At 45.6% G+C, this 17,248-nt stretch overlaps 1 protein-coding gene across 11 annotated transcripts in view; it reads right to left on the reverse strand.

Moving 5' to 3' along the window:
• Positions 1-17,248, reverse strand: part of pard3ab (par-3 family cell polarity regulator alpha, b) — a 62,792-nt gene that overhangs the window by 7,705 nt on the left and 37,839 nt on the right. For 9 of the 11 annotated variants that reach the window (XR_014126142.1, XM_027032224.3, XM_081723766.1 and 6 more), the window contains 7 exons: positions 16,474-16,660; positions 15,857-16,005; positions 15,001-15,045; positions 13,872-14,102; positions 13,508-13,724; positions 11,299-11,403; positions 9,662-9,871 (listed from right to left, as the gene is read on the reverse strand). Coding sequence is in view for 10 of the 11 variants with exons in the window: in XM_027032224.3 (XP_026888025.3) it covers positions 9,662-9,871; positions 11,299-11,403; positions 13,508-13,724; positions 13,872-14,102; positions 15,001-15,045; positions 15,857-16,005; positions 16,474-16,660 (1,144 nt within the window). In the remaining variant the exon portion in view is untranslated. The remainder of the gene's footprint in view (positions 1-9,661; positions 9,872-11,298; positions 11,404-13,507; positions 13,725-13,871; positions 14,103-15,000; positions 15,046-15,856; positions 16,006-16,473; positions 16,661-17,248) is intronic. The other 2 variants (XM_027032227.3, XM_081723762.1) reach the window with 1 other exon arrangement.

A 17,248-nucleotide genomic window follows, 5' to 3' on the forward strand; every position in this document is an offset into this window, starting at 1 on the left:
GGGTTAGAGTTAACATACCAGGGTTAGTGTTAGACTTGGGGTTAGTGTTAACACTTCAGGCAGTGGTGGATGAAAATGAATATTTCACACCACCCACCATGTTTGAAGGCACTAAAAGCTGCACACGCGTGCGCACACACACACACACACACACACACACACACACACACACACACAACGGACTTCAGTTCACCTAATGTGCACGCACACACGCACGCGCACACACACACACACACACACACACATTTGTTCATCATATACACAGAGATCTTAGTTCACCGAATGTGTACACACACACACACACACACACACACACAAACTAATTCACCTTATGTACGCACGCACACACAGACCAAATATACATCTACTGGCAATAGAAGTCTCCATTGCCCAACATTGCACTCTGCAGCAGACAGACAGAGTAACGGCTCCCTGTGGTTACGGTAATGATGAGTAAAAAGGACCCATCAAAAATGCATGAGGGCCCAGCAATGCAACGCAATGCAGCACAGCAAAGCACAACACAGCACAACATAGCAAAGCATAACAGCACATCAGCACACAGCACGGCACCAACACAACACAACACACTGGAAGACACAAAGACTTGGAGGATCCAGTCCAGTATCCAGTCCAGCAGTCAGCTTCATAAACAGCCCCCCCTGGGCATGACTACCCCTGTGTGTGGGGTCACCCTTTGTCTGTTAGAACTAGCCATATACTCCCTGTGATGTTTGAGTATCAGTATTGTGTTTAAGTGTGGGGCACATATGAGGGTGTGTGTGTGTGTGTGTATTTGTGTGTGTATGCATGTGTGCTGTGTATTAGTGTAGCTGTAAAGTCACCTACATTCTCACTCACTCACCCTCCACTAGATGCTTCAACCACCCTCCCCCAGCAACCACCCTCCTATAGTAACAACCCTCCTATAGCAACAACCCTCATATAGCAACCACCCTCCTATAGTAACAACTCTCCAATAGCAACCACCCTCCTATAGTAACAACCCTCCTATAGCAACCACCCTCCTATAGGAACAACCCTCCTATAGCAACCACCCCCCCTCAAAATTCCCTCAGACAGCACAATGCCATGTCATCGCACCCACAACTGAGCGTACACACACGCAAGCACACGCAAGCACACACAGTGACGTCCAAGTAAGATCAGGATGAGTGTGAGGTTGAGCAGGGCCAGGTACCTGTGTGCAGGTATGTTACTGTACATCCTCTACAGCTTAAACGGCCATAAAGGCCAAAACATCCAGTGTGTGTGTGTGTGTGTGTAATAAAGAATATACACAGAGTTTCCAGAAAGCACTTCCACTCAGAATGAAATCCAGGAGCCAAAGTCCCACAGAGCCCAGAGCTGCACTAGTCAACTTACACACACACACACACACACACACACACACACACACACACCAAGGCTCCAGCTCCCACATACACACACACCTCTCCGCCTGTCTCTCAAACACACACCCACCCACACCTCTCTGCCTGTCTCTCAGAAACACACACACACATGCACGCACACACTTCAAATACACACAGAATAAGTTTATAACGCATCTGCCTGGAAGCAGGCTACAGTGCACCTGGACCGAGAGCTGTAGACTGAAACATTCCCTCGCCTCAGGCACTCAGAGCCCTGAACAGATATGCCAAACAGACACTTACACACTCAAACCGAACTGCTACCTCAGCTCAGCACTGTCTGCACCACTTGCTACACCCTGTCATTTTACACATGCAGTTAAGATTTACTGTATATGGATGTGAATGGACACCCCACCCCTGTCCAGTCTACTGTGGTGTCCTGGGCTCAGTGGCTGTTCATCTACTGTGTAGAAGGTCAGAGACTGTGTATTAAGTGCAGTGTACATGCTGTTGAGAGGTATGAGACAGAGCTGAGAGGTATGAGACAGAGCTGAGAGGTATGAGACAGAGCTGAGACAGTGTTGAGAGGTACTTCTCTGAGCAGAGGCATTGCTGGCTAGTGTAGACGAGCTTACAGTGGAAGACAGCGGGTTTCTATGGTGAGTTTTGGAACAGCTTTGAGAAATGTCTGTCCAAATCTCCACAAAGAACTTCCTTTTAGTCATACACACATCAAAAAATGAACTCTACACATTCACTTGTTCACACACTCACCCTATACTCACCCTGACACCTATAGCACGCTCTAATTGTTTCCTTTGCGAGCCAACATAAGTATACTGGCCGCGAGAGACAAAACTCTCAGCACTGTTTTCTGGATATGAATATAACTGGTGTGTGTGCAGCCTGACTGCAGCGTAGACATGCAGGGAACTCCCCTCTCCTGCCTCTACCTCTCTCCATAAAAGAGAACATCAACCTCCACAAAGGTCATAGCAAGGTCACAGTAATATAAATGTGCTCCCCTTTGGGATTGTGAATTGACTAATTGTTGAACATCTGCACAGTTCATTCTGCTTCCTCTCACCTCTCATTTCTTTCGTCAGCAAGCTGTTATGGTATTCTGTTATGAGCTGTTATAACATGCTGCTATTAGCTGTTGTGATACATGATGCACATTACAGAGACTGAAGAGGGTATAGCAGTCTATGATCTGTGTGTGTGTGGGTATGAGGAAGAGCTCAGAAAAAGAAGAAGAGCTTTGATTTATGAGTCCTCCACATACCACATTGTGTGTGTGTGTGTGTGTGTGTGTGTGTGTGTGTGTGTGAGAGAGTGAGTGAGTGAGTGAGAGAGAACTGTCAGTAGAATTCATTACCTCTGTTTAAGGAATGCACTATATACTGACTGCTCATTACTCAGGCCAACAGGGTAAGCAGGCACACAGCCAGGAGTGTGTGTGTGTGTGTGCTGAAGTGAAGTTATTCTTCTGTCTGATCATTAGACGGACTGATTACATCAAAGACTCTTTACTAAATAAAGGGAGATGGTGTATTAGTGTGTGCGCACACACACACACACATACACACACACAGTTCGTTAGGTGAGAAACAGGAACAGAGAAAAGGGGAGACTAAAAAAAGAGAAAGTGTGTGTGCATCTGAGAGAGTGAGAGTATGTCAGAGAGAGAGAGGAGGAGAGAGGGAGGGAGGGAGGGAGGGAGGGAGGGAGAGAGAGAGAGGAGGAGAGAGGGAGGGAGAGAGAGAGAGGAGGAGAGAGGGAGAGAGAGAGAGGAGGAGAGAGGGAGGGAGGGAGGGAGAGAGAGAGGAGGAGAGAGGGAGGGAGGGAGTAAGAGAGAGAGAGAGAGAGAGAGAGAGGAGGAGGGGGGGGGCACACATGTGCACGCACGCACGCACACACCCCCCACCATGCGTGCCCTTTAATTAGCACTCACTCACTCACTCTCTGTTGTTCTCCTCACCACCTCCCTGGTCATGTACCTGTTAGCAGTGTGTTGGCTCCACCCCCACCTCACCCACTCACTCTGGGACAGTGCGCCCTACCTGAGCTGCGTGGGGTGAGTGCGTGGGGTAAGTGCATGGGGTGAGTGCGTGGGGTCTGCAGCACCTCAGCACAAGCACAGTAGAAGCATCTTTATAACATGTGTATGACTTCTACAACTCAGTATTTTGGTTTAACCTTCTGTCATCTTCTTTTTAGTCTACCTTTACTATGGTGAAGAATGTCCTACATTACCCATAGGGCCAGTTTCCTCCTAGCTCAACGCAACAGTATCACACAGCTGCACTGCATCGTGGACCTTTGAGTCTTGTGGAGTCTGTCTTGCTTCTGTGTGCATTTCCCATCAGTATGATGTCCATGTTCCTTTGTTTCCAGGTTCAGTCAGTGGAAACCCAACCACTAACGTACGGTTGACATCTATGATAGCTCCCCCTATTAAACACCAGCATAGGAGTAACAGCTCTGTCCCCATAACCCTGATGTAACTGATGTACCCATGATGTAACCGTGATAGAACTTTGTTTGACAACTGTGACAGAACTGTGATTTACCCATGAGAATTGTGATGCAACTGTGAAATAACTGATGTAACCGTGATGTACCCATAACAGAACTGTGATGTAACCGTAATAGAACTGTGATGTAACAGTGATGTAACCGTAATAGAACTGTGATGTAACAGTGATGTAACCGTAATAGAACTGTGCTGTAACAGTGATGTAACCATAATAGAACTGTGATGTAACAGTGATGTAACCGTAATAGAACTGTGATGTAACAGTGATGTAACTGTAATAGAACTGTGATGTAACAGTGATGTAACTGTAATAGAACTGTGATATAACAGTGCCCCAAAGAATAATCTGCTCATAGTAGTAACGAAACAAAATGACCAAATTCTCACCACATAACAAACACGATCACCTCATGCATGATAATGTACAGTGTTGGACTCGGGGCAGGACACAGGACAACATTGGGGGCAGAACACGAGACAACACAGGCGGCAGAAAACAAGACAACACAGGCGGCAGAACAAGAGACAACACAGGCGGCAGAACACGAGAGAACACAGGTTAACCCTAACTAGCAGATATGTTATTTCAGATGAGGATCCTCTGACCATCAGCACAAAGAGCCACACCTTTCCTAACCCTAACCCCGCCTTCCTAAACTTAATCCCACTTCTTTCCTAACCCTAACCCTTCCTAACATTAACCATACCTTCCTAAACTTAACCCCACTTTCCTAACATTAAGCCTGACTAGACTAGAGGGAGACTGAGAGAGAGATTAGAGGGAGACTGTGAGAGAGACTGGAGGGAGATGGTGAGTGTGAGAGTAAATATTCCTGTGGGAAAGCTCAACCAGATAGACATAAAAAACACAGAAAACAGGTTTTACTCAGACAGGTAATACTCTGAACAATGATTAGCCCAACTCACACTCACTCATACACACACACACTCACACACACACACACACACACACACACACACACACACACACACACACACACACACACACACTCACAAAGACACACACACTCACACACACAGCCCTGCTCAAATCCAGGTCAGTTTTACACACCATTAATCATTAAAACAACACAAATTTATATTCATCGAAGCTATACACCCAAGTTTCTCAAACACACAATAAATGTCATTCATGTTCTCAGACTAGATTATATGTGACTGATTCTTATTTAAAATATAACTTCTATCCAGTAGAGTTACAAACACAGAGAGAGGGAGAGAGAGAGCGAGGTAGGGAAAAGAAGGAGAGAGAGAGGGAGAGAGAGGAAGAGGAGAGAGTGGAAGAGCTCCAGGGTTTTCTTCTGCCATGATCGACACCCCGCACCACACACACGCACGCACAGATACAAACAAAAGACACACATGCACATTACACACAATGACACACACAATGACACACAATGACACACAAAAGCCGCCATCAAGGACTAACACCCCTGTAGTCCTCAATCACTGAGGTTATTAGCCTACTTAAAAAACCACGCCTAGCAACAGAGCTACTCTGGCCTAGATCTGACAGCAGAACGCAGGGGGAGACTGATTGGGGGGGGGGGGGGTGATGGGGGTATGAGGGGGGCGTGATGGGCGTATGAGGTGGTTGAGGCGGGTATATGGGGGTGTGATGGGGTGTGTTCACAGCAGTGTGGAGAATGTGTGTTTTTTTAAACCATTAGGAAGAAAACATGATGGACACGTCCACATTAGAGACCAGTCACATTGCTTTTACACTACTGCTCACCAGAAACACACACACAAATCTCAACACCACACTAGAGACCAGAGTCACTCTAACCCCAATGACACTGTCAGTAATACAGCTAGCAGCTGGGTCTGAGTGTTCACATGCACTCATAAGGTAGAGAATCGCTCAAGTCAATGACCCTACACTAACAATTCAGTAACTACAATAACACTGAATTATCCCTACACTAACACTACGATAACTACACTAACACTTAATTATCCCTACAAGAAACTAACACTAAATTATTACTACACTAACACTATACTAAGACTACATTAACCCTACACTAACATTAAATAAACCCTACAATAACACTAGACTACCACCAATAACCCTACACTAACACTACAATAACTACACTAATACCACTAACCCTACATTAATTCAGAGAATTCCACACAGCCACACCCCTCTACACACATCCCCTCTACACACACACACACACACACACACACACACACACACACACACACACAGTTAAGGTGCCAGAGGAATGTGAAGCTGCTGACAGATTGACACTATTTTAGCCAGAATGAACAAATCAGGTGTGTGTGTTACAATCAGCTGTGTGAAAAGAGGCAGATATACTATATCATCTAACCCTAATCACCCACACTAGCAGCTAGGATGGTGGAAACCGGGGGATAACCAGCCCGACCCCAACATTCAGATTAAGACCAGACCCCAAACATTCAAACAGTAGTGAGACAGGTTCATCAGTGTTAGAGCAGTGAGACATGTTCAATAGTGTTGAGTAGTGAGACAAGTTCATCAGTGTAAGAGTAGTGACCTCATCTCACCTCATCAGTTAGCAGACACCCAGCTTGGCTTTATGAGCACAATGCATGCAGGTTGGTGGACAGCAGGATCAAGTGTATATTGGCTCACACTAAAGCCCTGTTAGAGTTATATGGTGGTCTGCAGTGGACAATTTCTACTCAGCCACACGACCTGCGTTAATGACTGAAACAGTTCAGGCTAAGCCCAGCTGGAGGAAGCATAAGAAAAGGAATGTAAGCCAGCCTGAGTCTGCTCCACTGGTGGAGGTTTCCTCTGTCTCCCAGCCTGGTCCTGCCCCTCAGCCCAAGACCCTGACCTCCGAGGTGGAGGCATCCATGGATTTTTTGTGAATGGACTCTATGTTCTATGTACCCATGTCAGCAGACCTGCACAATGGAACATGTGGGGAGGAGTAAGGGCCTGAGGGATCACGCAGGGGCTTCACTATCTTCGTGTTCCCTTGTGATACAGGTTCTGCATCTCAGCTTCCTCACAGGACACGCCCACAGCAGCAGCCACACCCCAGTGTCCGTCGCCTGCCACAGCTACACCTCCGGACATTGAAGTGGAACGCGCAGGACAGCCTCCGAACCTCCCGGACTGGCCACCCTGGAAGGAGGCTGCCCAGTCTGTTTCTGTTCTCACCTCATGCCAGGCCAGTCCCAGCTGTGCCCCTAATGGCTGCTTCACATAGGCCTCTCATGACACTCAGAACTCTGGAGGCCACATCCTACAGCCAGTCAGTGAGTCCTGAAGCCTCTTTACTGGCCTCGCGGACTCCAGTGACTCATGGACCCTCTGTGGCTGCCCAGTCAGCCCCTGTGACTACCTCATGTTCCTCCCATCACCTGTTCAGGACACCATGTTTATGTATGTTGTGATTCTGTTCTATTGCCAATATCTGTCTATGTTCCAGTTCCGGTTTCATTTGTAAAATGTATAATCCGTTCAATGGTTCGGCATCCCGTTTTTCCTTGTTTCCAGTGTGTGTCCATTTAGTCTTGGTTCTGTTCCCTGGTTCTTGTTTTTGTTGTTTTTTTTTTTGCTTTGTGCGTCGGGAGGGGGGGGGGGGGGGTTTGCTTCCACTACATTCGCCCCTCCCTGACATTGCAGTTCCCATGGCAATTCCACCATGTTGATTTGTTTCCTTATTTTGTTTCTTTTGGTTTCTAGTTGTTGCCATCACCTGTATCGTGTTAGTCCTTATTAGTCTCTATATTCAAACCCAATGTTTGTGTTCAGTTATTGTGAAGTCTCATCATCGTTTGATATGTTTCTGAGCCATTGTTTATCATTGTCTATCTCTGGTTTGTGGGAACTCTGCCTGTTTTTGGATTACCCTCTTTGCCTGTTCCCTGTCTGTTTTGTTTACCTGGTTACCTGCTTTTTGGATTTGCGACCCTGGTTTACGTTCTCTGGATTACGACTGTGTTCTCTAATAAACTGCATTCACCTTACTGCTGTTACTGCTCCATCTCCATGGTTACCACTGTCACACACATACACTGGCATCACCAGAGTTTTCTTCTATTTCAAGCATTTCTCTGGTCCGCCTGGTGGAGACTCCAGGCATGTCGGGTTTGAGGTGAACTATGTGTGCATGAAAACATGGCTAAGCGCACACACGCACACAATCACACCACACACACACTCATACATGCAGACATCCCCACCCCCCCCACACACACACACACTCTTCTATTTAATAAACATATGCACACGCAGACAAAAAAGACACCTACTGATACCTAATAAACATGTAGTCACACACACACACACACACACACACACACACACACACACACACACACACACACACACACTTCCTGTGTTCTTTGAAGATTGGCTTCCCTTTGTATGATCCTCAGGAATATTCCCACAGTGCCATTCTGCAAGTCCCAGGGTGGAATGTGCTTCACTTCCCGTTTCCTGTAAGTTCTTACAGGAAGTGCCCTTCCTGTCTCTTGGGGGTGTGAATGTCTGAGACTCAAATCTTCAGAAAGTCTTACACACACACGCACACACTTCACACATGCACACACACACCTACTCCTCAACACTCCACACACACAACCAGACACACTCCAACACTTCATACATACATTATGAAAAATTACATTTCTGTTGCACAGACTGACAGACATGTATGATACAAAGTGTTAAGATGAATAATACAGCTGTACCACATTAGTACTTCCAGTCAGATCACACCTTGCCATCACCAGCCTCATGAGTGGAGCTGACAGGTGGAGGTGAAAGGTGTAGCTGACAGAAAAGAAGGAGCACTAATTTGCACTGAAATTCTTTACTTTTGTTCACAACAGGGAACAAAAGGCTAAAAATAAAAATCACAATCAAACCAGGACACAAAATATGAGACCCAACCCACCCAACCTAAATCTTAGTGAGGAATCAGAGACTCCGGTGGAAACCGTGCAGAGAGAACATGGAGCCTCCACCCAGATAGGGACTCGAACCAAAGACCATAGAACTGAGAGGCAAATGTACTAACCACCAAGTCACCATGCTACTGCTTAGGGCACTTTTCTTAGGGGACAGTGCTTAGAGGACAGTGCTTAGGGACTTAATCCTTTTGGTCCAACACAGCTATCTGTGTCGCTCTCGTTTCTGTTACCTGGTGCTGGCACAGAGGCTGAGGGAATTATTACCAGAGATGGACCCATCCCAAGGACAAACTCGGGGTAGAATCAAAAGTCAAAAATCAAAATCAAATGTATTTCTATAGTGCTTTTTACAACAGATGTTGTCACAAAGCAGCTTTACAAATGTCAGAGTCCAAGCCCCCAGTGAGCAAGCCAAGAGTGACAGTGGTGAGGAAAAACTCCCTAGAGCACGAGGAAGAAACCTGGAGAGGAACCAGGACTCAGAGGAGGGGCATCCTCCTCTGGGTGACCACGGTCACCACAATAAGTGACTGCGTAGTCACTGGGAAAGATATTTAGAATGAGCAAAATTCACACAATCATGAAAAAATGGTTTTGAACTTTTGGTAAACATCATCCGAAATTTCTGATAGTAAATCGCAACTGAATTGAACTGAGTGAGAGAAAGTGCATAAGTTTGGATTGGGGTCTTAGTGGGTGTAGTGCACTGATTCTTTTTTAGAGTGGAAACAATTGTTCTAGTAGCTGTAAACCCCCCAGTTGTGTGTCCTGTTAACACGGTCATCACCCTCACCTGTCTGAGGGGGGCTGTCCAGGGGCACTGCCGTACACACGGGGCGAGGGCGGTGGTGTGCAGTAGCTGTGGTATGTGCCGCACTCTAACGACGCCTGGTGGGAGGGATTTGGCTGGCTGGGTTCAGAGGCTGGAACACAGTCCTGGATCTCAGCGTAGTCCCACTCCCAGACCTGACGCGCTCTCAGCTCCCGCATCTTAGCCTGCATCCTGCAGAGAACATAGCATTAGAGAACGCTACCTCACACTACCTCACACAGAACATGACCTTACACTACCTCATAACACGACCTCACACAGAAGGTGACCTCTCACAGAACACTACCTCACATGACCTCACACACAATACGACCTCACGCTACCACACAGAATACGACCTCAAATAGAACACTACCTCACACTACCTCACATAGCACACTAGCACCTATAGAACATAAAATAGACAGCACACAATATGAAACAATACTATTAAACAAAACTACTCATTTACTGTGTTAGTCAACATATAAAGTATGTACACACACTCACCATATAATACACCTACACACACCCACCTACCCAGTACACATACACACATTCAAACAATATATACACACACGCACACCCACCTATGCATAACACATACACGACACGTACACACACATGTACTCATACATATACACATTCAACACACACACAGACACACACACACACACACACACATACACACACCATGCACACCCACCTACCCATAACACATACACGACATGTACACACATACACCCCCTGCCCCCCCACACATATGCATGCACTGAACACACACACACACACACACACACACACACACACACACATTCATATATACATATATTAAAAAGTAGTTATATCATGAATTCTGTTTCTTCATTTGAAGTTTGGATTCTTGGAAGCAGTTTTGTTGATGTTTTGTGGAAGCGACCTCATACACTCAGTTGGGCTTATGATCTATGTGTATCTGATCTACTTCAACAGTGCATCTTGTAAACACAATTACATTAACAACTGGGCTAAAACAGCGGCTGTGTGTGAGGCTGGATGGGGAGGAAGTGTGTGTGAATGTCAGGACACAAGGATCTGATCTGTGATAAAGATTTAAAGCCCATTAATGGACAAAACAATTGAGCAATAACTCTTACAGAAGGAAGCACTGAAACACACCTACAAGCACCTGACAGACAGGAAGTGTGAAGCTGATTTGAGAAGGGAGAATGTGTGTGTGTGTGTGTTCGTGTGTCAGTATGCATGCGTATGTGAGTGTCAGTGCATGTGTGTGGTGTGTGTGTGTGTGTGTGTGTGTGCGCGCGCGTGGTGTGTGTGTGTGCGTATGTGCGTGTGCGCATGTGTGTGTGTGTGTGTGTGTGTATGTGCGTGGTGTGTGTGTGTTTACCTCTACGTTCCTCTCTCATTCTCTGGGTCTCCTCCTCAGACACCTCTGTGAGTGTGTGTGTGTGTGTGTGTGTGTGTGGGTGTGCGTGTGTGTGTATGCGTGTGCGCATGTATGTGTAAGTGTGTGCGTGGCGTGTGTGTGTGTGTGCGCGCGCATGTGTGTGTAAGTGTGTGTGTGTGTGTGTGTGTATGTGCCTGGTGTGTGTGTGTGTGTGTGTGGTGTGTGTGTTTACCTCTCCTGTTCCTCTCTCATTCTCTGGGTCTCCTCATCAGACGTCTGTGTCTCTGCTGCTCTCCACTTCCTGTCAACTCGATCATCCTTACGATGCTTCCCAAACCTAACACACACACACACGCACAATAACACAATGATTAAGTAATGCCCTCTTACCCACAACCGACTCTACACACACACATGCCCACACACTCATATGCATGCATGAACACTAGCAATCAAATAAGTCAGTGAGATTAGTGTGGTCATCAAAACTATCAGACCCAAAACAGTCCTGAAAATCAGCTCTATCGAGCTCCAGTTCTAGAAGACACCTACAGAGCTTGAAAAAACCCACAGAACACTAGAACACATTCACAGAACTTTTCAGAACATCTGCAGAGTTCTAGAGATCATGTCTAGAGAACAAGTGTAGATTTAGAGCAGCACCCACCAAAACACTCACCCTCCTCGTCTCCCACACACACTCATGCACACTACAGCCGCTGCACAGATCTGATGTCTTGGCACTGAGAGCTGAAGATCTTTTGTTCAACCTTTACACTGGATGTTTGCATTGAACAACATTCTGTCTCCCTCGCTTCCTGTCTCACTCCCTTCCTGTCTTTCTCTCCCTGTGTGCCTTAGAAAAGTTGATTAAATGTTGGCGTTTTGAAACTACTCTGCCATTTGGACAGCTGTTGCTCGCAATTTCCTCATGGCAGTAACACGGAGGGTACCGGAAGAAGAGAGAAATCTCTCCACGTAGAAATGAAGTCTGATACCATCATTACGGTCACCATCATCATTATCTGTGCCATTGTCTGCATCAGCAGTGAATCACCAGGCTAAGTAAAGTGCACTAGACTTGAGAGTACACTTATAATGGACTGAACGTCATTACCCTGTTTATCTACAACTGTGATCCACCAGCATCCAAATACAAAGCCACACTGACGGGTGTGTGTGCATGCGCGGACGTGAGTGTACTGCAGATCTGTATCTGCTATTCTAGTGACATCATTAATATGGTGAGTGGATCTCTGAAACACACACACACACACACACACACACACACACACACACACACACACACACACACACACACACACACACACACACTCTCCATCCGTGACAGCTTCCAAAACACTGCAGTGACTCTTGTTCTCCATCTCAAAAACTTTCTGACACCCTGAAACTGCAGCTCAGAATTCATCATCCAGCACTGCTGCTGCAATCAGACAGTCACATCCATTCCTGCATCTCCATGACAACCAGCAGAGCCAAACAGCATATATCTGTCTCCCTCACTGACACACACCACCACCACGGGCTAACGGTTTAACACACACCACCACCACGGGCTAACGGTTTAACACACACCACCACCACAGGCTAACGGTTTAACACACACCACCACCACGGGCTAATGGTTTAACAAACACCACCACCACGAGCTGTGGCATGGCGAGTGTGGTGTGGTTAGTGTTGTGAGTGTGGCGTGGCGAGTGTGGCATTATTTCATAGCTGCCTCTGAGCATATACTGCAGATTAGATTGAACACTGTCCTTACCAGACCTTTATTCCACAATTCAAATTTCACTGTTAACTTGGACAAAAGGGATAAAGTTATTTATTATAGTATAAAGATAATAATCTAAGTCTATAATCTGAACTCTGCAGAACAACATTAGGGTTAAAGAGGCAGGAATGGAATACAGTACACAGAACCATGTTTGCATTAGGGTAATCCCATAAATATGAATCATCATGTTTTCTTCATCATAGAATGTGCCCTTCATGGGGGGCAGGGCCTCTTCCACCAGAGCCGCCATGTTGTGTCACCATGTTTCTACAGTAGCCCAGAAAGGACAAACCAAATCTGCTGTAGAGAGCGCCTTCCACTCTCCTCCAAACCACTGAAACTGAACCACTGGTTTCACTTTGGTACTCAGTGTGGCAGTGATCTTGGCTCTATTCACCTAAACATCTGTGTGGTACTCATGTTTGCTCACCCGAACATCACTGACCTAAACACCTCACACCTGACCATCACTGACCTGAACTCAGTGGTTAAGGTACTTGACTTGTAATCGGAAGGTTACCACCACCAAGTTGCCACTGTTGAGTCCTGAGCAAGACCCTTAACCCTCAATTACTCAAGTTGTCCTCAGTCATGAATAAGCCGCTTTGGACAGAAGCGTCAGCTAAACGTAAACATCACTCACCTCAACATCTCTCCGAGCCCCTTCAGCATTCCTTTCTTCACTTTACTCTTCTCTTTCTCTTCTAGTTTCTTTCTCTCTTTTCCTCCTTTCTGTTTCTTCTCATCATGTGCAGCCTGGGTGCCATTGGGTAGCTGCTGCTCAGGAAGTGGTGTGGGGTCAGTTACCGTGGAGAAGGAGTCCCGCCCTGATCGAGAGCTCTCTTCTGTGCCCTCCTCAACTGGGGAGGATAAAAAACAAACATTCAGCTAAATAAATAAACAAACATTCAGCTAAATAAATAAACAAACATTCAGCTAAATAATCAGTTAAATCAGCTGCTTTTTGCAATGTCTTTAAAACTAAACCAATTATGATATTTCCATACGCGCATCCATGACCTCTGCTTCTTCCTCATTGGCTGCTGGCCTGTCATATGATTTGTCAATGGCTGCCCGAAAACTTTCATTACAGCCCCGCCCCCTTATAATGTGGGGGTGTGGTCTGTGGAAGGGGACATCTCCATTGAGGGCTGCTTCAATGACAGCAGTCTGTAAGCTTTCTAATGAGCTGGACTTCCTCAGGCGTAGACATGGTCCAACATCATGCACTGAAGAGCCTGAGAACCAGAGAGAGAAACAGGCATGGAAATGTGGACATAACCATCCAGAAACAGGCAATACAGAGAGGTTAAAATAACATGTGTTGCATAACAGCTAAAACGATGACCCTTGTGTAACTGAATAGGGGAGTGTGCGCGTGTGTGTCTATGGCTCATATACAGCAGTGTGTGAAGGTTAGGCTGTGTGTGCGTGCTGGTGTTTTGGCTAGTGTGTGTTTGTGTACATGGCTTGTACATAGCAGTGAGGGTTAGGGTGTGTGTGTGGGGGGGGCGGTGTGTATGCAAATGGATCATATACAGCAGTGTGTATAGGGGTGTACAGAGTGCATGGTCTAGCTACTCAGTTTGCAAAACAGAGTTTTCAGGAAAGTAGGTTAATGTCACTTTAAGCATTTGCACATCAGATCTGAATAAGGCAGCACATACACCAGCACCTACATGAAGGAGTGTAGTGACACTGATGCAAAGGATGCACAGGCATTATAACAATGTTATAACATTTACTCAGTTATGAGTAGAGGTTGTACACTCACAAAGGTGTAGAACACTTAGATTTAACATGGTCACTTTTAGCTTTGATAAAAAACAGTCCATACAAAAACAATACAGTACTGCTAACACTACAACACCATACAAAAACACTACAACACTGCTAACACTACAGTACTACTAACACTACAACACCTCTAAAAATACAGTACTACAAACACCACCACTAACACTACAGCACCGCTGCTCTGATCCCATGTGTACAGTAAACAATTTCTGGCAGGGCGAGAAATTTTCCACCTCAAACTGGAGACCTGTGCTGATCATATAAAAGTGTACAAGGACCAACAATAAGTGTGTGTGCACTTGTGTGTGTATGTATTCTTGGGTGTGTGTTTGTTCTCACCTGTATGGTTCTCTGTGCAAGAGGTGACGTTAATTACATCAGCCACTGTGAGAGGCACATGCATGCACACACACAAACACACGCACACACACAAACACACACACCAGTGTGTGGTTAGTACAGACATTCATCATGCACAGCTAGCCCAAACATCACATAGCCACATTCACCAACAGTCTAAAGCAATACCAACATGCAGAGTGCATGCACTAACCACCAACCACTTACCCATTAACCACTAACCACTGTTTGTGTACATGGCTCATATACAGCAGTGTGTGAGGGTTGGGTGTGTGGGTGTGTACAGAGTGCATGGTCTAGCTACTCAGTTTGCAAAACAGAGTTTTCAGGAAAGTAGGTTAATGTCACTTTAAGCATTTGCACATCAGATCTGAATAAGGCAGCACATACACCAGCACCTACATGAAGGAGTGTAGTGACACTGATGCAAAGGATGCACAGGCATTATAACAATGTTATAACATTTACTCAGTTATGAGTAGAGGTTGTACACTCACAAAGGTGTAGAACACTTAGATTTAACATGGTCACTTGAAGAGAAGCCTTGTAGGGATTTAGGATTGGAGAGTGCACAAAAACTAGGAGAGCTTACAAAACAGGTTTTGGCATGTATGGGATTGTTTGGATCAAGTGGTGCATTGTTGTGTGTGTATTATGTATTGCTGGATGAATTGTTAATTGTTGCATGTGAATTTTGCACTGCTGTGTTTGAATTGTATAGTGTTGTGTGTGAATTGTGTAGTGATGTATGTAAAAGAGGACTGTGGTTCAGACAATAGTCCTAAATAGTTTATGGGGTTTGGAGGGTTTGTATGATTTGTGGGGTTTGGAGTACCGATGTCCATGCTCCTTGACTTGCGAGTCTTGATGTCAAGATGAGTGGCATCTGTATACTGTTTGGTGCGCTTCTCTGACATGCTCTGCCTTCCGAAGCCCTCCCTCTGAAATACGAGACTTCCATTCTCTCCTCCTACACTCCGAGAACTGAGAGAGCGAGAGAGGGGGGGAGGGAGAGAGGAAGAGGGAAAAAGAGGTAGAGAGCAGGGTGACAGAGAGAGGGAGGGAGAGAGAGAGAAAGAGATAGAAAGTCCAAAGACAGAAATGGAACACAGAGGAAAAGAATGAGTGGATGAAAAATGGAAGGATAAGGAGGAATAAAGGAAGAAGAACAACATGATGAAAGAGACAATAAAAACTCAATGAATATAACCCAGAGGAATTATAATCCAGATGGGTTTAGTAACTATAGGAGTGTAATCCAGAGTACTGGGCTCAGTGACTACAGGAGTGAAATCTTGTCATCCTCACAGAGAACGCCAGAGTTTAAGGAATGTATGTGTTAGTGGATGCTGTGTGGTAGATGTTAAAACTAGTGGATGCTGTCTGGTAGATGTTAAAACTAGTGGATGCTGTCTGGTAGATGTTAAAACTAGTGGATGTTCTTTCTTTCACCTCGCATTCTGGGGGGGTAGCTCCTGTGGCCAAGGGGGTGGAGTCTCTACAGCAAAAGCTATGTCATCATGGGAACTGGAAGATGATTGGTCAGAGAGGTGGGCGGGAAGAACAGATGGCCTGCCGTCTTCGATGATAACAGTGTCATCTTTAGTCATGTTGACCGTGGGAGAAAGCTGATAGTGACCTGATAGGGAAGAAAAATAAAACTACTGCATCACACATACATACACACACACACCCACACACACACACACACACACACATGCATACAGAGCCAAATACACATGCATTCACAGATACAGCAGCATTAAATGAGCTGTGTGTTGGTCACTGATATCACAGCATTGATGTGAACACTCAAGGAAGCACAAGTTCACTCAAGCTCAATTTATCAGCAAGTAAATATTGCTGTGTGTGTTTGTACCACACATTCACACACAAACATCTAACCACATACTAACTCTCAAACACACACACACAAAAATATACAACCACAAAAATGCACAATCACAAAAACACATACCTACATACATACCTACACACAAACACAAACACACACACACACACACACACACACACACACACACACCCCGACATACAAACACACCTATATCCACCTTCAGAAACCATCTGTCTCTAAGATCAAGTGTTTTGTTGCTGGACCTACCACACAGTTTTGTTAAACAGATTGTTTATAACTCTTATTCTTATCATGAAGAGTTCTGATTTATCACGATGATCTTATACCAGTAGGAAGAGAGAAGTCTCACCA

This window comes from Electrophorus electricus, chromosome 11, assembly GCF_041902795.1.
Source record: "Electrophorus electricus isolate QZ-2024a chromosome 11, ASM4190279v1, whole genome shotgun sequence".
NCBI lineage: Eukaryota > Metazoa > Chordata > Actinopteri > Gymnotiformes > Gymnotidae > Electrophorus > Electrophorus electricus.